This window comes from Neophocaena asiaeorientalis, unplaced genomic scaffold (assembly GCF_003031525.2).
Source record: "Neophocaena asiaeorientalis asiaeorientalis breed wild unplaced genomic scaffold, Neophocaena_asiaeorientalis_V1.1 scaffold357, whole genome shotgun sequence".
Lineage (NCBI taxonomy): Eukaryota > Metazoa > Chordata > Mammalia > Artiodactyla > Phocoenidae > Neophocaena > Neophocaena asiaeorientalis.
Window position 1 is genome coordinate 1,394,962 of NW_020173270.1, and position 21,244 is coordinate 1,416,205.

General features: G+C 53.9%; 2 protein-coding genes across 3 annotated transcripts; both read right to left on the reverse strand.

Moving 5' to 3' along the window:
* Positions 1 to 434: 434 nt before the first annotated feature.
* Positions 435 to 12,854, reverse strand: PIN1 (peptidylprolyl cis/trans isomerase, NIMA-interacting 1). The gene is made up of 4 exons (XM_024746049.1): positions 12,742 to 12,854; positions 10,547 to 10,759; positions 1,988 to 2,098; positions 435 to 1,050 (listed from the first exon to the last, which is right to left on the reverse strand). The coding sequence occupies exons 1-4, from the start codon at positions 12,797 to 12,799 to the stop codon at positions 941 to 943; spliced, it is 492 nt and encodes a 163-aa protein (XP_024601817.1). The 5' UTR covers positions 12,800 to 12,854; the 3' UTR covers positions 435 to 940.
* A 5,920-nt stretch (positions 12,855 to 18,774) lies between these two features.
* Positions 18,775 to 20,557, reverse strand: UBL5 (ubiquitin like 5). 2 transcript variants are annotated; one of them, XM_024745844.1, is made up of 5 exons: positions 20,408 to 20,557; positions 19,872 to 19,938; positions 19,581 to 19,664; positions 19,382 to 19,419; positions 18,775 to 18,929 (listed from the first exon to the last, which is right to left on the reverse strand). In XM_024745844.1, exons 2-5 carry the CDS (start codon positions 19,925 to 19,927, stop codon positions 18,886 to 18,888), a joined length of 222 nt encoding a protein of 73 aa, XP_024601612.1. In that variant the 5' UTR covers positions 19,928 to 19,938; positions 20,408 to 20,557; the 3' UTR covers positions 18,775 to 18,885. The 2 variants fall into 2 exon arrangements, with proteins under 2 accessions (XP_024601612.1, XP_024601611.1); XM_024745843.1 differs by having other exon boundaries at positions 19,872 to 19,987; positions 20,408 to 20,484.
* Between the last annotated feature and the right edge of the window lie 687 nt (positions 20,558 to 21,244).

The following is a 21,244-nucleotide window of genomic DNA, read 5'->3' on the forward strand; positions in this document are numbered from 1 at the left end:
CCAAGCACAATCTTCCAGAGCGCTTGTGGTGACAGGGAAGCGGGCCTCAGGGTGCTAGGCGTAGTTCATTCTAACTCAAGTGGCCCATGTGCGTGGAGGGAGTTGGTGGGAGGGGGGCGGCGAGAGCACCCAGGGCACGGGGGCTTCAATCTGGCTCCCCGAGGATGCCCTGCTCCACCCGACCTGCTGAATCCAGAGCTGGGGGGTCAGGGCCCTTGAACACCCGAGTGTGAGGAGCGCTGGCGCTGAGCAATGCTCCAATTCCCTGAGAGTCCGGCTGCCGCTAGCATGCCCCCAAGCCCAGGAAGAGGAGAGGCTGCTCAGGGAGGAAAGGCGGCCTGGACACCTGGACGCCAGGGATGGTGGGAGATGATCGCTCCCCCAACCGAGCCCCACTCACCTCCGCAGGGAGGAAATGAGAGACAGGGACAGCAGAACACTGGTTCCAGGTTTAATGGAGGCTGGGGAAGGTGCTGCACTGCTGCTTAGAGAGGGCCCCCAAGCAGCAGGCAGCCTGGGCCCCAGGCGGAGCGCTTGCTTTTTGCAACTGAATAGAGGGAAGTGGCAAAATCAGAAATAACTCAAGGCCCTGCCCGCCCCCCCCCCCACTCCTGGACCTGGGGGTACACAGGGGGCGGCTCAGCTAACCAGGCCTTCTCTTTGGGACAGGTCACCCCCAGCCCTTGGATGTGGAAGCCCGGCGAGCCCCTCCACCCTGCACCCTTCTGAAGTCAATTCCTAAAGGGGAGGGGAGTCTGGCAGGGAGCCCCCGGTGGTGAAGAGCCCCCCTCCCAGCCATTTTGGGATCAATAAATACTGTGTGACACGAGCAGGGAGGGGTGCCCGCCGGTCAGCGGCAGCAGGGAGCGGAGTCCCGCACCCACCCGGGCGGGGGCGGGGGCGGGGCGTCTGTGCGGCGGGCCTGGGCCGTCCACGCCCCTCACTCCGTGCGCAGGATGATGTGGATGCCGGAATCCGTGAACACGGGCCCGCTCATCTCCCCTGTCCGCAGTGCAAAGGAGGCATCTTCAAACGGCTTCTGCATCTGACCTGGGGAAGGAAGCATGAGGGATGGCAGGTGGGGGGTCAAGACCCGGGCTGCAGGCCAGGACCAGGCAGGGCAGGCAGATGGGGCTCCCGCCTGCACCCCCGGGCGCTCATTTGGACTCATCCGTCACGTGCTTTAGGGCCCGGTCACAGTGGCGAGTGGGGCCCAGCTGAGGGTGGCAAGGCAATTACGGAGGCCCCGGGAAGGCTGAGGACAGCAAGTGAGGAATGAGGGCAGAGCTGCGGTCTCTGCCGCGCACGTAGAGACGCGTTCTAGGGATGAACTGGTCTCCCTGTGCCGGTCCCCAGCCCCTGCCACACTGTCTGTCTCCCTTGCCTCCTGGGGCGGGCAGGCGGTCCACAGACCCTTGCTGGCTCCCCGACACCCCTCGCCCCATCCTTGGCCCCTCCCCGATGCTCTGTAGACCCCAGGGATGGAGTGGGAAGGAGGCGGAGGCCTGGTTCCCTCCGCTCCTCCCTTTCCACAGCCCCAGCTGGAGATGCCTGAACTCGGGGTTGCTGGTCTGACCCCCTCCTCCCCTCACCCCTGGTTTCCCCACCCATGAGGGCGGGGCAGGGGATGCTGGGGGACATGCCCTGGGGCTCTAAGGGGCCCCAGCCTTACACCTCCAACAGGAGGAGAGGAAAATGGCAGCAAGTACCCACCTTGGTGGGCCCGTGATGGGGACAACTGAGCAGAGAGACACACGGATGGACTCCCCACCGCAAGAGAGAATGTCACTGGGGAGAAGGCTCTGCGGCCACGACCCCCAGCAGGGCGGCCTCTGAAGCCTGAGGGAGGGACTTTGCTGCCACCTGGTGGACTCCAAAGGCCCATGAGACAGGCGTTACCCCTCCCGATCTCTAGGTGGTGGGCTGGGCGGGCGCTGGTGGGTCAGAGGGTCCTGCCGGGGTTTGGTGGTGCCCATTCCTCGCGCACCTCTGCTGAAGGCACCCAGGTCTCCCCTGGCCTTGGCGGAGCTGCAGTCGCTGAACTGTGAGGCCAGAGATTCAAAGTCCTCTTCTCCCGACTTAATCTTCTGGATGTAGCCTGCGAGGGGGACACACAGGAAGACCTCCCCGTCAGGGGTGGGGCGGGGCTTCTCCAGGGAGGGCGGCACTCCACTCGGAAAGTGCCCTTCACGTGCATGCACACCGTGACCCTGTGGTGACCGCAACAGCCAGCTGGTCTCACGTCCCATCCCAATACCGCCCTCTGTGTCACTCCCCACCACACACGCGCTCAGCAACATACAATGAACAGAGCATGGTCTCTTCCTACCCTCACACACACTCTGAGAAAATCTACCCCCCAGGCCCTTCTGGGGAGGACAGCAGAAGACAGGACAGAAGTTACAAAGGGACACTGGGACCAGGGGTCCCCCAAGAGCCCCAGGGCAGTGGTGGAAGCCCCAGTGGAGAGTTTCTAGAGGCTTCTAGGAGAAAGGCAGGAGGCCAGGGCGCCAGCCCAACTCTGCCACAGGAGACGGCTGGGTCCTCAGCTGTCTCATCTGTCCAAAGTGTGAGGAAGGCCAGGGCCGCTTACTGGGGCATCGTGAAGAGACCCAGCGGCGGCCTAGCCGGGGCTCGGGAAGGGACACGCGTCATTCCCACAGACTGCGCCCCAGAGGCAGCAGGTGTGTTGGTAGTGCACCAGATTCACCCTCTGTGCAGCCCAAACTGTCCCCACTGGGCACCGATTCTCCCCGGAGGGACAGGGAGGCCGGGCCGATGGGAGGGAAGGAAAAGGATGACTGAGGCGAAGGGCTCCCAGCAGAGGGCGCCAGGTGGCAGCACGGAGGACCTGTGTGACTCTCCCAGACCCTGCGTGTGCGGGGGGGGGGGTTAGGAAAGGGCCGCCAGCCACTCTCCTGAGTCCAGGCAGGAGCCTTTGGAATAAGAACCTATCCTGTCCTCCCCAGACCACCACCGGACAGCCCCTTGCCTCGAGCTAGGCCTACGTGGCTTCCCTGACAGCCACTCTCCTGGGGGGCATTATCCCTGAGGCCCCTGGGGGGACCTGGGACCACGTACCACCCCCAGCTTAGCGACGGGACACCAGCCCACGCTGGATGTGAGAGGCACCCTGTCACACCCACCGGTGGGTTTCTGAACTCCACGGTGACACCTCTACGTGTTGCTCCCGTCTGACCTAAACGAGGCTGTGACACGCCTGGTACCTGTCTGAGCACCACAGTGACACCGCGGATTAATCTACCTGGTGCTCTGAGGCCCAGACACGCAGCCAGGCCATCTGCCTCATGAGCGGCTGGTGCAAACTTCACCTCGGCCCATGGGTCTCCGACTCCTGTCTGACCTCAACATCACTGGTATCCATCTATCTCCCTGGAACGACGGTGACAGCACACCTATCACTCCCCGCCCACCCCCGTCTCACTGCATGTCACAGCAGCAACTGCGTGTCCTGGCATCTGATCTGCTCGGCTGCTTCCACGGCTGTCCTGATAACCCCTGCCTCCCCCGTGTCCCTGTCACTCTCGCTCTGTCCTGACCGTCCCTTTGCTTCTGAGCCTCAACTGTCAGCCATTTGCCGGCAGGCCACAGTGCCCGGCACAGACAGACGCCTTGACAAATGGCACTTGCTGTCACCATCCTGTTCCCTCTTCCGTGTGGGCTGTGCCAGCCGGTGATGAGGCTGCCCCTACTTCTCTCTGACCTGCCCATCCCTGGTCCTCCTCGCCCGCACCTCGCAGTCTGCGCTGGCCGTCACCGTGACGCGCCGCCTGGTCAGGCAGGCTCTCCGTCGGATGCGACACAATCCCCACCCTCTGTGGACTGCACGCATGCTGCAGTGGCTTCTGCCGTAATGCTCTGCTGTGCTCTCCACACCGCCCTGGGGCTGCCAGGTAGGTGATCCCCCTGTGCCAGACGCATTCACGGGTGACTGCGATCTGAACCGGATGTCACTAGGATACCCCTCCTCTACCTCCTCCTCTCCCTGGATTCTGGTTGTGTCCTCAGCCTCACCCGGGCAGCACCAGGATATCTCCTCTCTCTTCTGTCCGGACCTCAGTAACACCAGCCAGGGAATCCTGAGTGCACAGTGCTCCCCAGTGCACCTGCCCGCCTCCAGGTACCTTGGCGGGCACTGCTGCACATGCCCAGCACTTGGGGAGTCGGGCCCAGCCCTGAGCCCTGTACAAGCACCCCCCTGCTGCATCCTCCAGCAGCTGGAGCTGTGGGCACAGTGGCAGGGAACCCCCGAGACTAGGTGGCCTGGCCGAGGAGTGCACACAATGCATGTGTGCAAGCAACAGCCTAAAAGCAGTATAAAAGCCAAACTTTTGCCCCCCCATAATTTGCTTTGTTTTGGTTTTTTTTGCAGTACGCGGGACTCTCACTGTTGTGGCCTCTCCTGTTGCGGAGCACCGGCTCCGGACACGCAGGCTCAGCGGCCATAGCTCACGGGCCCAGCCGCTCCGCGGCATGTGGGATCTTCCCGGACCGGGGCACGAACCCGTGTCCCCTGCATCGGCAGGCAGACTCTCGACCACTGCGCCACCAGGGAAGCCCTGTTTGTTTGTTTTTTGGGGGTTTATTTGGCCAGCCGCGTGGCTTGTGGGATCTTAGTTCACTGGGCCCTTGGCAGTGAAAGCGGAGTCCTAACCACTGGAATGCCAAAGAATTCCCATGTCCCCCATAGTTCATAGCACCCAAATCTTCCTCTGACCAGCCAACTCTCTCAGAAAATATTCTGCTTGCATGGGAGTCTGAAATGATTTTGTTTAAAGAAACAACGCTTCCTTCCTGAGCTTCCCTTTCAAAAGCTGACCTTCAGGGGTCTGGCCACAAGTCAAGATGCAAGGCTACATTCAGAACCCCCTGTGTCCCCTCAGCTCAGTCATACCCCCCCCATGGTGCCCCCCCCAGTCTTGCCCCCCCCCCCCACAGCCCCACCTCTCAGCCTTTGCTTAACCTTTGTTTAATCGTCTTTTCCCACCCGAAGCTCATCTGCTGTCCTCTGGTCTCACCCAGGAGTCTCCCTAAGGCCTCATTAGGCGAGGTGCCTCCCTGGGCCCTGCATTTACCCCTTTCCTGTTTGTGCGTCTGTTGCCGCCTCACACGGGGAGGACAGGGACCAGGTCGGCCTTGCTCACTGCTGTGTCCCCAGCTCTCCGTGCTGTGTACTGAACAGGTGTTCACTAATGTTGAAGGAATTCGTGAATAAATGAGACAGAAACAGGTCATGGGGAAGGAGAGAGAGGGATCCACCACTGGGTTCTGTAGATGGAAATGCTGGAATCTCATGCCTTTTTTCTGTGAACCTCAGGCTCAAATGCTACAGAGGAGGCAAGAAAGGAAGTACAAACCAGACACACTGGGCTGTTCTCAGCAATGCCCTGCCTCACCTGACTGGCAACACCCCCTACCCAGACAGTGTCCATCTAACCCTCACCCAACGGGGCAGCTGAGGCAGAGCAGGGTAGATTGTGGACCCCAACTACTGTGTTCGGATCCCAGCTCTACCGATCCTGAGCTCTGCAACCTGGTACATGACTTCGTCTCTTGGAGCTTCACTTGCCTGGTCTGTAAAATGGGCTAATTACCAGCTCTGACCTTGGAGGGCTGCTGTGAAGGGTAAAGGAATTACTGCCAGAACAGTGCCTGGTGCAGAGTGAGCCCCTGACAATTACTAGCTGTCAGTCCATAAATAATACGGGTTGAATGTTTATGTCCCTCCAGAATTCATATATTGAAACCCTAACCCTCCAATGTGATATTTGGACATAGGGCCTTTGCTGAAGTAATTAAGGTTGAGTCATAAGGGAGGGGTCCTGATCTGACAGGATTAGTGTCCTTTTAAGAAGAGACACCAAAAAGCTCTCTCTCTCTTTCCCCACTGCATGCACTGAGGTAAGGCCTTGTGAGCACACAAAAGGTGGCCGTCTGCAAGCCGAGGAGAGAGGCCTCAGAAGAAAACAAATCTGTCGACACCTTGATCTTGGACTTCCAGCCTCCAGAACTGTGAGAGATAAATGTCTGTGTCTAAGCCCCCAGCCTATGGTATTGTCATAGCAGCCTGAGCTGCACCATAATTATCTCAGGGAAAGTGAGTAAACAAATGGACTGGTCTCTGACTCTAAACAGGTTTAGACGGGACCTCCCTGGAGGTTCAGTGGTTAAGACTCTGCGCTTCCCATGCAGGGCGCGAGGGTTCTACCCCTGGTCGGAGAACTAAGATCCCACATGCTGCACAGCGTGGCCAGAAAAAATAAAACAGTTTAGAGACAAACTAGGGAAGGGGCCTGGACAGGGAAAAAGGTGACAGGATTAGGTCTGCCTTCCTTCAAGGCCCAGATCCCAGCAGGGGGTGCCTAGAGAGGCCAGAGACCCAGCCTGAAACCAGCAGGCTAGAAGGGAGCCACCCACCTTGGGTGGGGACACTGGGCCAAAGGTGCTCACCGACCCTCAGGCCCTGGGCACAGTTACATGTAGGGGGACTGCTGCTCACATCAGGGCCTCCCTGGGACCCTCAGGCCCTGGGCATGTGGGGATGGAGGGATGGGAGTAGGCAGGGAGGGCTTCTCCATGGCCTGGCTTCCTTACACAAGGACACGGGCAATGACAGGCAGCCGGTCCCCAGATCCCTGACAAGCCTGTGGCCGCAGCCCAGCAGCTGCAGAGGAGCCAGCACTGGGAAAAGGAGCCTCAGCAGAAAATGTGGACACACTGCCGGCAGCCTGTCCCCTCGGGGCAACTGTGGGGAGCACAGGACCTAAGAGCGAACTGACAGACCCAGGCTGCCAGCTGCAGAGCGTGCCGCCCGGATCCCGGTCTCTCCATCACCCGAACAAGCCCATGACGAGAACAGGGGAGGGGGGGCAACATCCACTTTCACGAAAGAGAAAACCAAGCCCAGGCGCCCGAAGCCTGCCGATGCGCCCCACGAGTGTTTGGTTACCGAGTGCACCATGGCCCGGGCCATCTCACTGCTCCCTCGTAATGACCCTCGAGGGGGCCTGCCTCAGGCCGAGGTCACTGGAGGGTCTGCACGCTAAACCCACCAGGCCTCCCACGTCCTGGCCCAGAGCTCCACCCGTGGGCCATGGGGAAGCAGCAGGGAGCTGTTGGTAGGCGGAAGCCTTGTCCAGACCATGGGGCCCACCGCACACTCCTAAATGCCTGGGGTCGAGGCTCTGCTGTGTAGACAGGAAGCGTCCGACACTGAGCCCCTCGCTCTGCTGAGCGTTCAGCTGCTGGCTGGCCCCTGGATCTTCAAGGCCACCCTGTCCCCATCCTACAGATGAGGCAACTGAGGCTCTGAGAGTAAAGACACTTGCTTGAAGCTACACCGCTGGCACCAGATCCATCTCTGTGTGACTCCAGGGCTGGGCCACGCTGGTTCTGACCTTACCCCACGCCTGCCCCTCTAATCCATCACCCCATCCTCCCGATTCTGCCTCTTAAATGTCTCTAGAATCTACTCTACCTGCTTCCTACCTGCCCCAAGTTCAAGTCACCGTGTTTCTAGTTGAAATTCCTCCCACAGCTTCCACCAGGCCCTCTGGCACAGGCAGGCATGTCGGACCCCTGCCAACACTCCCGAGTGTGCACTGACTTAAGGCTAGGCCCCAGGGCCCAGCTGCTTACTGGGCACACCCCCAGACACCCCTTCCCAAGACGCAGGCTGACCTCAGCACCCCCAGGCTCCCACTGCAGTGTGAGCCCCACCAGACACATCCCTGTCCATTCTAGAGATGGGCTGGGGGGCATCCTCACCTGCCACTCCCAGGCAGTCCCCAGGGCCCAACAGCTTTCCTTCCACGTGATGCTCAGATATCCCCATGTCCACCTGCCATCTCTGGCCAGGACTGTCGCAAGGGCTTCTGTCTCCGGCCTGCTGCTCTGCTGAATCCAGGTCCTCTCACGGTTGCCTTGCCAACGTCTCTTCCTCAGACCCTCAGATTTAGTGAGTCCCTCCCCAGACTGTGCCTCTTCCCAACCCCCAGTGACGGCACCTCCTCTGCTCAACCTCCAAGTGCCCATCACCTCTTGCTCACTCTCATGTGGTTCGGAAGCCTCAGAACAGGGACCCCTCTAGGAGCTAGGAGGACCCAAGAGGTCATCTCGTGATTCCTCCGGGTTTCCTGCCACGTCCTCTTCCCCTGGGGCCGCCAGACCCCGCTCATTGCTCACAGCTCACCGCTGGTCCAGCCAGCCTGGGCCTTCTGGCTTTCTTGGTCCGTCACCCTCCAGCCACACGGCTCTTTCCTAAAAGCCAGCGCCACAGGGCCCCCCTCCCAGTCACACATGGCCATGTGTTTCCTGCGGTCTCTGGGAAAGGACCCAAAGTCTTGGCCTCACTCTGGGCCGTCCTCCAACTGGCTGGGACCTGCCCTTGAGGGGGTCTCATCCCTCTTCAGTCCCCTGCACAACCTTCCCCTGAGTCCTACCTACAGCCCAGCCACAGGCCTTCATTTCTGCCGCTTCCTCTGCCAGGGATCCTTCTCGCTTCCTCCTGATTCAGGAAACCAGGCTGCGAGCAATGCCGTGGGCCAGGCTTTGTGTTGGGTGGCAGGAATACAGTGGGGAAAGAGACAGATCCAGTCCCTGCCCTCACGGAGCTCAGGAGGTGAGCTCTTTGAATTTGCCTTCAAGATTCTGTGCAAGAACTTGGCTCTGCTCTACAAGGCTGGGAGGTAGGAGGCTAAGAGGTGCCATTTATCAGGTGCCAGACACTGTATGGGGGGTGTAGGTGTGGGCAGAGGTGTGTTTAAGTAATATCCCACAGGCCAGGGACTTTCCTGGTGGCGCAGTGGTTAAGAATCCACCTGCCAACGCAGGGGACACGGGTTTGATCCCTGGTCCGGGAAGATCCCACATGCCACAGAGCAACTAAGCCCGTGCGCCACAACTACTGAGCCCGTGTGCCACAACTACTGAAGCCCGCGCACCTAGAGCCTGTGCTCCGCAACAAGAGAAGCCACCACAATGAGAAGCCCGCGCACCGCAACGGAGAGTAGCCTCCGCTCGCTGCAACTAGAGAAAGCCCGCGTGCAGCAACGAAGACCCGACACAACCAGAGATAAATAAATAAATAAATAAATAAATAAAATAAAATAAAATCCCACTGGCCAAGTACCAGACCAGTGATGTCATAGCAAAACAACAGCCAATATGGACGGATTATGCCAGGGCTGCGCTAGTAACAACCATCATAATAGCCACGAGCAATTACAGAACATCTACTAGATGCCAAGGCTGTTATCCACGCTTTACTGCATTAGGTCAGAGTCTTCTCAAGTACCCTATGCAGTGGGTCCTATTATCATAACTCTAATTTTACAGGTGAAAAGATTGAGGCTCTGAGGTGTTAAGTAACATGCTCAAGGTCACACAGCCAGGACCTGGCAGAGCTGGATGGGCACTCAGGCTATTTGGGCATGGGAGAGAGACGGGTTATGTGGGGTTGGAGGGCCCAGGAGGGGTCTGGGATCTCTGGTGAGAGAGGCTGAGTGGATGATGAAACCACACGTGTGATCCAGACCAGCACTTCCTGCGAGGATGGAAACATTCTCTATCTGTGCTGTCCGAGATGGCAGCCACTAGCCACATGTGGCTACTGAACAGTGTGTCCAGTGTGACTGAGGACCCAATCTTTAATATGACTCAAATTTAATTAATTTAAATGGAAATAACCACATGTAGGTGGTGGTGGCCACACTGGACAGCTCTAGACCAGGGTGCTGCAAAGTATGTCCCACGGGTCAAATCCTGCTGTTTTTGTAAATAAAGTTTTATTGGCACACAGCCGCACCCATCTGTTTACATATCATCTATGGCTGCTATGGAGTTACCAAGCAGAGCTGACAGAGACTGTATGGCCCGCAAAACCTAAAATATTTACCATCTGGCCTTTTCAGAAAAAGTTTGCTTATCGACTGCTGCTCTAGACTGTGGAGGAAACACAGAACAGAACAAGGAACAGCCTCCTCCTTCAGGGCAGAGTTAATTCACCGACTCTACCTTTCCAACCTGCCTCCTGACCCATCCATACATGTGCCCCAGGACCCTGCTTGATGATACGACTCTCAAGCATAGCTCCCACTGAATGAGGACCCACTGTGTGCCACGCACTCTCTCATCTCACTGAGCTTTCACGATGGCCCTTGGAGGCAGGTATATGATGATGCCCATTTTACAGAGGTGAAAACTGAGTCTCAAGGAAGCAACGTGAATGTCCCAAAGTCAAGGAGCTTATAGTGGCATGGCTACTGTCTGAACCCAGGTCTGCCAGCCCCAAGGTTGGTTCCTCCACCCCTACCCTGGCTCACCCTCAAATACCAGCTGGAGAGAAAAAGGAGAGGCAGCCGTGAGAGGCAGGCTTGAGGCACTTCCAGGTCTGTCAAGGCCACAGCTGACAGCTGAGCGAGCTGGGGTAGAGAGTCTGGCATGATTTCTACAAGGCCCAGTCTGGTCCCTGGGGAGAGGGACCTGCCCCCCGCCGCCCCCAGACCCTGTCTCCACCTCTGCTCACCATTGATCAGCTCCAGAGCCTCCTCCTTGGTCCGGGTGATCTTCTCCTGCCGCCAGGATGAAGGCCGCCGCGACTGGCTGTGCTTGACCAGCAGGTGTGAGCAGCGGACCCTGGCGGGCTCCCCTTGTCCATTTTTGCCGCCGCCAGTGCTATTGCCACTCGGCCGCTCCCACTGGCTGGCGTTGGTGATGTGATTGAAGTAGTACACCCGGCCTGGAAGAGGGGGGAGTGGAATTCAGCTGGGACCTGCTCAGAGGACACCACCGTGAGGCTGTGATAAGGGACTGGCCAATGAGATGCCTCCATTCAGCCAACCCACTGCTGTCCACCAGTGCCACCAGGCCTTAGCGAGCTAACATTCTAGGTGGGGGCAGACAGACACCAAACAAGCAATAAGACCACGTTATAACTTCAGCTATTCATAACTTCAAGGGGGAAAAAAATAACCCCAGGTGAGGAAGAAAGGTTCCAAGCGTGCACTCAGCAGCCAGACCGCCCGTTCAAATCTGCCACTCTGCCACTCACTCACTGTCTGATCAACCTTCCCTGGGCCTCGGTTTTCTCACCTGTAAAATGGAGATAACGGCAATACCTGCCTGAAGGGTTGCTGTAAGGGCTGTATGAGTTCACATCTGTAATGTCCTTAGGATAGCACCTGGCACACATTAGGAGTGTGGTAGCAACTATTATGTCCATTTTATAGACCACAAAACTAAGCAACATTTCCCGGGTGTTTACTCTGCTCCAGGCACATATGGGGGAGGCAGGAACTGTACCCATGTGCGTCAGACACAAAAGCTCTGCTCTTTTCCCCTACCCAGTGTACCCTGCTGCAGAACTGGGGGCCAGCATTACTGGGGCCAGATGCTACCCAGAGACTAAGGAGCATGGAGCGAGGGCCGCAAACAATAAGCTTGAAGTAGGACCCAGTAGAGATAGGCTGTCATCCCGGGGGCAGAGAGTTTGCCTGGGTTATGTGGAGGACCTGTGCCCACCAATATGAAGGGATGGATGTCACCCACGGGGAACACTGTTAGGGTTGCACTGGGAAGAAATGGAGGGAGTGGGGGCCCAGAATTGGGCAGAGCATCAGCTTTATGCTGCAGGTCACAGCCAGGGCTGCAGCAGGGCGGGTGACAGCTGAGCCACTGACTGCCTCTAAAACCTTGGCAATGGGCTCCATCTCCCTGAACCTCAGTTTTCTCATCTGAAAAGTGGGGGTGAGGTGAGAGAATAAGGACTTCAAACCTCATGGGGTTAATGTGGAGAGTTGATGATGTATGCAAAGTGCTCACCAGAGCTCCTGGAGTTCAATAAATCGGAATTCTTACTGCGACTGTGATTACTGTGAGCTCTGGTCCAGCGGAGTGAAACACTGGACCTCAGTGTATCTCAGTGGTTTGCAGTAAGAAGGGCAGGGGGCTGTGGAGTCAGACTGACTGGATTCTAACCCAGCCCCCACCCCCCGAAATGAATGACCTTGAGCGAGTTCCTTCAGTTTTCTGGCCTCAGTTTCCTGACCTGCAAAATGGGAGTAATAACTACCTACCTTCCAGAATTGCAGCCATTCAGAGAAAGAAAACACCTAGCTTGGCACTGAGATAAACGTGCCCTATTATTGACATTATTATTGGGGGAAAAGCCTTAAATCGGGTCCCGGAGCACGGGGTGATGTTCTCAGGCAGAATACCACCGGGCGGATATCGCAAACTCAGAATTAGGTATGGATGGCAGTAGGCATGTTAGCAGTAGGAGGTTGTGGACCCGAGGCCGAGCAACCCTGCGGCCCCGCCCTGAGCATGGGGTTGGGGTGTCCTCCCCTAGGGGTGCCCCCTGGGCCCAGCGGGGTGCAAAGACCTTCTCCCCGGACGTCACGTGCATTAGGCCGAAAGAAAGGTGTCAGATCGGCAGGGCCAGGGCCATCGTCTGAGAGAGTGCCGAGGGATCACCGTCCCCTAATCACCCCGGCAGTGCGAGGGGCATCTCCGGCCCCGCCTCTTGCCTCAGTTTCCTCAGCGTTCCCCACTCCTCAGGCTCGCAGCCCCCACGGGGTGAGCCGGGCCGTCACCCTGGGACGACGCGGAGGAGCCAAGACCCCACGGCAATCGAGGGGCGGCGCCGCGCCCGAGGGGCGAGCTCGAGCCCTGCTTCCGCGGGCCCTCGCGGCCCCGCCCCAGCCCCGACCCCCAAGGCACCTGAGCTGCGGCTCATGCGCTTCTCCCAGCCGGGGGGCAGCTTCTCCTCGTCCGCCATCTTCCCTCCTGCCGCAGAGCCCGCTCCGCCTCCGCCGCACCGCCTCTGCCGCCCGCGCCTGCCCACCGCCGCTGCCGATTGGCTGGGCCCGCCCCGCACCGGGGTCTAGCGACGACACTCATTGGACACCTCAACTGTCCGGACGGGCTCTCTGGCTTCCTATTGAGCAGAAGCGGGGGTGGGCGGGACCCCACACGGTTTTACCTGGGCCCCGCCCCCGGTCGGCCTCACCCAGGCCCCGCCCCCCTCCTTTCCTCGGCCCCTAAGTGGTGAGAAAGGGACACGAGCCCTCCTTGTCAACGCCCTTTGCCGAGCTTCAAAGAAGACCTCACCTCTCCTTTGCGTCCTTCGCCGCAGAGCTCATCCGATTGGCTACTGCAGCAGCAATTCCCGCCTTCCTAAGCCGTACCCGGAGGGCCGCGGCTCCCCATGCGGAAGTGTCTGGTTTGTATGGAGGTAACTGCAGCAGAGAAGGTTCTTGGCAGAGGCTGTGCTGCCTTTGCTGTTGCCATAGCAACGCAGTTACCTTGGTGATGAACAGCTAGGAACCCAGAAGCCTAAATTTGGCTCCTGCATCCTCCCTCTTCCCACCTGTTTCCTCCAGATGTCCAAAGCTAGCCCGCCTCCTTTTAATTTTTTGTGCAAGTCTCTTTCCCTATGCTACTGACCCATGACCCAAGCACCTTACATTTCCGTTGGAGTCTACTTTACTTCACCTATTTCCTCCCAGTCTGGCTCCTGCCTCCGTCCTGGGTGACTAGTGGGTGTTGGCATTGCCATTCAGATGGGAGGCGCGGATGGGAGGATGATGAGCTCAGTTTGAGTCAATTTATTTTTTTAATTTATTTTTTATTTAAGTATAGTTGAATGAGTCAATTTAAAATTAAGTCTGTGGCACTCGTGGGACACTGAGGAGGTGGCTGGAGACCTAGGGCTGGAGATAGACATGGGAGTCAAGACACCAACAGGGAAGAGTTCAACTACAGTTCATCTATAGCACAGACCCTTACATAACCGTTAAAAAGAATGAGGTGTAATGACATGAAACACAGGGAAACATGTCTATGACAAATTATAGAGGCAGGATGGGAATTGAAGGTTAAGAGCACACAGGAGCCAGATTGCTTTAGGTTCAAAGCCTCGCTCTACCATTTGCTATGACCTTGAACAAATCACTTAACTTGTGCACTTCAGCTTCTCCATCTGCAAAATGAGGGTAAGAAAAATACATATCTCATAAATACCTTTGATGTAAAGGTTAAATGAGTTAATCTATGTGAAGCACTCAAAAACAATGTCTGGTCCATAGCAAGGATATGTGTTGCTGGGTGAAAAAAAAAAAGCAAGTCACAGTACAATGTGGCAATTATAGTATGTATGAAAGCATAACAAAACCAAAAAAAATCAACAAAAAATAATTTAATTATGTGTATTATTAGAGTATGTACAATTATCTCAATTGTGTAAAAACTAGTTTTATATCACAGAAAATTTCTGGATTTATTCAAATATGTTAATGACTAACACTGGTGATTCAGGTGAAGGAAGAAATGGGAACTTAAGTTCTAACATAACATTTTGATTCTTTTTTACAAGCAAATATGAGCACAGTAGTAATAATACTTTTTAAAAGATCATTTTAGACTTAGGGCAGAGCTGCAAAAGTAGTATAGTTTTCAATGTCCTTCACCCAGCCTTCCCTTATATTAGCATCTTACATAATAGAACAGAGGCTCTCAACTAGGGGTGATTTTGTTCCCCAAGGGACATTTGGCAATGTTTTAAGACATTTTTGATTGTCACAAATGGAGGAAAGGAGATGCTACTCGCATTTAGTGGGTAGAGGCTGAGTATGTTACTGAACATCCTACAATGCACAAAGAATTATCCACCCAAAATGTCAACAGTGCCAAAACTTGAGAAATTCTGCCACAGAATAATGATCAAAACTAAGAAATCAACATTGGTACAGTACTATTAACTAAACTAGACTTTAAAAGAATTTCCCTAACAAAAAAAAAAAAAAAAAAGAATTTCCCCAGTTTTACCACCAATATCCTTTTTACGTTCCAGGATCTACATTGTCATGTCTCCTTAGTCTCCTCCAATATATGTCAATTTCTAGGTCTTTCCTTGTCTTTCATGCTGTTGATACTTTTGTAGAGTAGAATGTCTCTCATTCTGATGTTTGGTCATGAAGGGGTTTGTCTGGTATTTTCTCATGATTAGACTGAGGTTATGCATTATTGGGAGGGATACCAGAGATGATATGCCCTTCTCAGTGCATCATACTGGGTGATCAATGATGTTGCAATGTATTACTGGTAGTATTAGGGTTTCAACTGCTGCATAACAAATTACCCCGCAATTTAGTGGATTAACATTTGCCATCTCAGTTTCCAGTACAGTTTAGCTGGTGTCAGCAAGGGTGTCTGTGGTCTTATCTGAAGGCTTAACTGGATAGGATCTGCTTCCAAGTTCCCTCCTATGGTTGCTAGCACGATTCAGTTGCTAACAGGATACTGGACTGAGGACCACAAGTTCTTCACTGGCTACTGGCTGGGGGCCAGTAAGGCAGCTCACAACCTGGCATCTGGCTTTCATCAATGAGCAAGAGAGCAAGCAAGATAGAAACCAGTCTCTTCACAACCCAATCTCAGATGTGATATACCATCACTTATGCCATATTCTGTTTGTCAGAAGTTAGATCTACCCTATACTCAAGAGGAGAGGATCACACAAGGGCATGAATACATGAGATCATTAGGGGCCATCTTAGAAGCTGCCTCTCAGTTGTGACGTTTTTGATCACTTGGTTAGGGCAGTATCTGAACTATTTTCCCCTTTGTAATGAATAACTACTTTTGGGAGAGATACTTTTGAGACTGTGCAAATATCCTACTTCTGCTTAAAATTTGCCCACCAATTTTAGCATCTATTAATGCATCTTGCCTACAGCAATTATTACTACAGTGGTCCAAGGGTGGGTGATTTCTTATTTCTCTCTTTCCTTCTACAACTAACTGAAATCCTTTTGTAATGAAGAGTTGTCCCTTCTCCCCCACTCATTTACATGTTCAGTTATTTATTTATATGAGCATGGGCTCAAGGACATTTAATTCTTTGGGTTATAATCCAATACTATCGTTATTTTGTTGCTCAAGTTGTTCCAAATTTGGCCACTGAGAGCTTTTTCACAGGTTGGCCTCTGTGCCCTTTTAACATGCTTCTATCCTTTTTATTTGAGTACTTCTTACCTTCTGGTACACAAATTTTGGGGGGTTGTTTTTTAAGCAGACAGGTAAGGAGGATATTGACCTATAAGAGCAGGAAAATACGGGCTCAGCTTGTATTTTCCCTGCCCTAGCTCTGGAACCAATTACTTCTCCTCCCCACCACCCCCACCCCAAATTACTTCTCTCAGAAGCCCTGGTTCCTTTTATTGGAGAATATTATTTAGAAAGCAAGATCTGGCTGCTGGGTGTGCTCACTGATACTGGGGTGTCACGGCTTCTGGTCCCTCTAAGTGGGTAAAGGAAATATATGGATATATGCACATGTCTGTATTTCTACATGTGTCTGTAAACATATTAAACAAAAACCATGAGTCCACACTGATAACTCCCAACTCTAATCCAGCCCCACAGGGTTCATTCTACCCACTCCCTTCCACTGTACCCTCTCCTAGTTTTATTTGTAACTTCTTTCTCCAGCAGCAAGAAACCTGGCTCTAATTATATACAATATATTATCCAACCCTGTGTGTGTATACATGTACAAAACTAGTTTCAGATTTGCTAAGTTATACCACTGTAAGGAACATAGTTACCAACTAAAGTACAGTGTTTGTATATAATTCTTTTTTCTTTATCCTTACAGTATTAAATCAAATTACTTTTTCAAGGTTATTTAAGTCAGCTCCTTTCTCCCCTAACCCCTTTGGTGGGGACATGTGATTCATTTGTAATACAGGCAGATTTATTTGACAGCCTGCATTCCATCTTTCTCCCTATGTCCTGGTTGGCAAATGCTGAGTCCTGCATCCACCACTACAGTTCCAGACATAGCAGTTCCATCACCACAAAAATCCCTGCATACTGCCCTTTTATGTAAAAAAAAAAAGCAAACAAAAATCAATAAAAATACTAATTAAAAAGAATGAAACAGATAATTTATATAGAAAGAAAGCATAAAAAAGCAAACCGCTGAATGGTATGCAAATATTACATAATATATAATTATTCCGACTGTATAAAAACTATAGGTTGTATTTCAGAAAACTTCTGGATTCACTCAAATGTTAATTATTGCCACTGTCGGTGGGGATATTATAAAAATAAGAAACAATTTTTAACAAAACATTTGGATTTTTTTTACAAGTAGTTATTGGCACAGTCTTTTTAAAAATAAAACTGAAGTTTATATAAATGCACTGAAAAAGGCCTGACCTCAGGAGAGAGAATGGGGCCAGGAGTGGGGTCTTACTTTTGGCCTGTAATTTTCTATGCTGATTTGAAAACAAGGACTCACCTTGTCAAGGTTGTCATGAAATTAAAAAAAAAAAAATTGGGGGGGGGTTTGTTTTTTAAGCAGACAGGTAAGGAGGATACTGACCTATAAGAACAGGGTTACCAGAAAACAGAGATTTCTAACTTGTCAGGAGGAAGTGGAGTCCTAGGGACAGGAGGGAAGCCAAGGGAGCAGGTAGGGAGGTGGCCAATGGAGACCAAGGTGAGACCATCACCCCAGGCAGCCGGCAGGTCTGCATCCCAAGAAGCTTGGTGGCAAAAGGCAGGCAGGAGCCTGGGTGGGGCAGTGGGCTAGACTTGAACATGGTTATGTCCTGAGGAAGATAAGCCAAGTCAATACACAGAGAGGGGAGAAGGGATGGAGCAAGGTTCTAGGTGAAACTCTCAAAGCAGCTCCAGAATGTGGCTCTGGGAAAGGACAGGGCCAAGGTTGACCCCAGGATCTGTGGCCAGGGGAACAGAAATGGAGTGTTTGGGGTCCTGTCTACTCAAACCTGAGGGAAGAAGGCAGGAGACAGCTAATAATGCCAGGCATCCTGCTGTTTTTTGTTTTTTTTTTTTGGTACGTGGGCCTCTCACTGTTGTGGCCTCTCCCGTTGCGGAGCACAGGCTCCGGACGTGCAGGCTCAGCGGCCATAGCTCACGGGCCCAGCCGCTCCGTGGCATGTGGGATCTTCCCAGACCGGGGCACGAACCTGTGTCCCCTGCATCGGCAGGCGGACTCTCAACCACTGCGTCACCAGGGAAGCCCCATCCTGCTGTTTTAACTCCATTATCTCATCATTCTCCATTATCTCATCATTATCTCATGGAAACGTGATTGTCATCATGGTTCCCCCTTTTAGAGGAAGAAACTGAGGATCAGAGAGTCTGACTCCTCCAAATTCCACTGCTAATGATCAAGATTCAAACCCAGTTGGTCTGACTGTTGAGGCTGGGTTCTTCTTAGAGCCTATGCCACACTGTTTCACTCTGTCCACAGGATTTCGTAAGCGCTAAGAACTGTGGCTGCTTAATCATGCTTTATCTCATCTCCACTTCACAACACACCACTGAAGTAAACACTGTTGATTCCAGTTTGGATAAGGAAATAAAGGTTAAGGGAGATTAAGTAACTTGCCCAGGGGCACAGTTGGTGGCAGAGCTGGGATTCCACCCACAGTCTCTCTGAATCTAAACCTGTATTCCTAACTACTACATCTACTGTCCTTACCCAGAGGTTCCTTGGTCTCTTAGGGAGACAATAATCCCAGGATCTCTTGACCTTCAGAGACACATGGCTAGCCCCAGAGCTCTGGTCTTCCATTCAGGCTCCCAGTCTACTGGCTCCCTCATTGATCCAATCTTGAACTCTTATTGATCAGCTGGGTACTGAGAATATAGTGACGACCAGATGCCAACCCTCCCCTCAAGAGATAGCCCTCACTCAAAGATGACAACAGTGAATGAAGCAGCCTCTAAGTTTTTATTAACATGAGTTTTCAAACACAAGCATCCATATTAGTGTGGGGGGCGAGGGTGGGGGAAGAGGGAAGGACAGGGAGAAGGAATTCTGTCCTATTGGTAATAAAGCTCCAGGTTCATCCCATCGTGGATTTCATCTGAAGTACAGGTGTTAAGGAATCCTCACTGTGGGATCCATCCCCACCCCTCCCATCTGTCACAGTTGGGTCAGGGTGGCCACATTTTAATTTGGATCGTTTTAATTTGAAAAGAATCCAAACTTTTAAAAAAGTTCATGTTCCTTTTGCATAACAAACATGCCCGAGTCTCCCTCCACTCTGACCTCCCGTACCCAACTCAAGTGGAGCTCAGTAATAAATACTTTGACTGAAAAGTGTCAAAGTCTTACAAGCCAAGTCAAATCAAACATTTCACCAACCACCCTCCTCCCCCAACAAAATAATTACATGGCTCCCATTTTCTAAATACTTAGCATGTGCCACGTATTAAGTTAAACACATTATATGCATAATCTCATATAGACTCCAGTATTGCACAAAGAGAACCAAGTCCGGGTATGGAGACCCTTCCTCAAGAAGTCAAAGGATACAGTCCCCCAGAGATACGTGGTCCTTAAAAATCGTGTACCTGCGGGATAAAAACTTTTCAGGAAAAAGCCTAAGGAGACCCTTCAGCCTGGAGGCAAGCTGAGGAAGTTCTGCCTAAGCAAAGGGCTGGCTGCAGCCCTCCCCCAACCAAAAACTTCTGGCCTGCTCCTGTCCAGCCCCCAGCTCTACCCCTGTACTCACCACTTCTTCAATACGATCTTGTTCCAACGGGTGCCAGTCTGGGCTGCAATCAGCTTCTTAAGGTCCCCGATGGTGTCATCAGTACTGGGCGCAGAGGAATTAAGGAAAATGGAAGGGGGAGATAGAACGCGACGTGGACATTTCCAGTAGTGAATGCACTCTGCCAGGACCCCATTCCCACCCCTGCCCCCGGGTTTAACTAAAATCACCCTACAACATAGACTGAGTTGCCTGCCTCATTCATGTCAAGCACCCTCTGGAAGCCACCGCCTCTCGGACGCCAGTGGATACTTGCATTTAACGCGGACCTTCTTCCCCAGACGGTCGTTGCAAACAACCTCGATCATCCTGGCTGGAGCTACACAGGGCGGGGATAGAGGCAAAAGAATCAGGACTTCAGGATGGAGCTACACAGGGCGAGGATAGAGGCAAAAGAATCAGGACTTCAGGATGGAGCTACACAGGGCGAGGATAGAGGCAAAAGAATCAGGACTTCAGGATGGAGCTACACAGAGCGGGTAGAGAAGCAAAATAATCAGGACTTCAGGGGTCCCTCAGGCCCCAAGGCACCCGGTTATTGAGACTTAATGTTCACGCCCCTCTCAATCCCCCAGATCGCAGTCTTCCTGGGCCCCAAGTCCCAGGACCTCGGACCCCACGGCGACCGCGGACCCCAGGCAGCCGCGCGTCCCACCCCCCCCTCCCGGCCCAGTCCCATTTCAGGTAGCCTGAAGGCCGAGCCTCGCCTCTCGCAGGCGGGCGGATCCTCGATGGCCGGGTCCCATCAACTTTCCGCTACTCCGGGCCTCTCCACCTGGCCACCTCACCTTGAATCTCCTGGCACCAGCAGACGCCACACCAAGCTCGCTCGAAGGCAGAGCCCCGACCGCCGCTGTCGCTAAGAAACCGGAAACCGGAAGCGGAAGTGCGCAGCCGAAAGCTCCTCCCTCCGCTCCTCCCAGTGCCCGTCAACACCCCTGCGGAGTTCGCAGCCCCGGGCCGGATGTGGGCTTGCGGTTCCCAGGAGCTGCTTTGGGGTCCCGAGCCTGAGTAGAGGGACACATGTGGACGGAGCGTGGAGCCGAATGAGGGTCCGGGCGGGGGAGGGGCGTGGAGAGTCAGAGGTCATGAACCGGCGCCCAGCCGTTTGGATGCAGTTAGTTGAAGGCTTTTCGCTGTGCCGAGACGCCGTCTGGTGTGGCATCTCGGTGGGCGGGGATGACCTCTCGTTCCTGAGCCTGACGGAGCCTCTAACTGCAGCTTTAGGGCTTTGGGGAGCCTGGGTCAAGTCCTGCGGGCATCCCGTCCGCCCCCCTGCCTTCATTCAGGGCTGGGCCTCGGAAGCGTTTTGCTCACCCCTTCCCTCTGCTTATCTCGCCTGACCCCAGGGACATCTTGGGTGCAGACTGCAGTCAATAAGTGAAGGAGCCTCCTGATCCTGGCCTGGATACCAGCACTTACCAGAATGGAGTTCACGTTGCACGCCTACCTGCAACTGCAAAATCTCCCAGGTCTGTATCTTCAAGGAAGGTCGCTCCCGCCCTACAGGGGGCACTGTGTACCAGTTCCCAACCTTGCCTTTCAGCGCCAAAGCAGCCCCTGAACTGGTCTGGTTTCCCAGAGCTGGTGGGACAGAGAACACCCCTCCCTAAGTCCAACCTGCC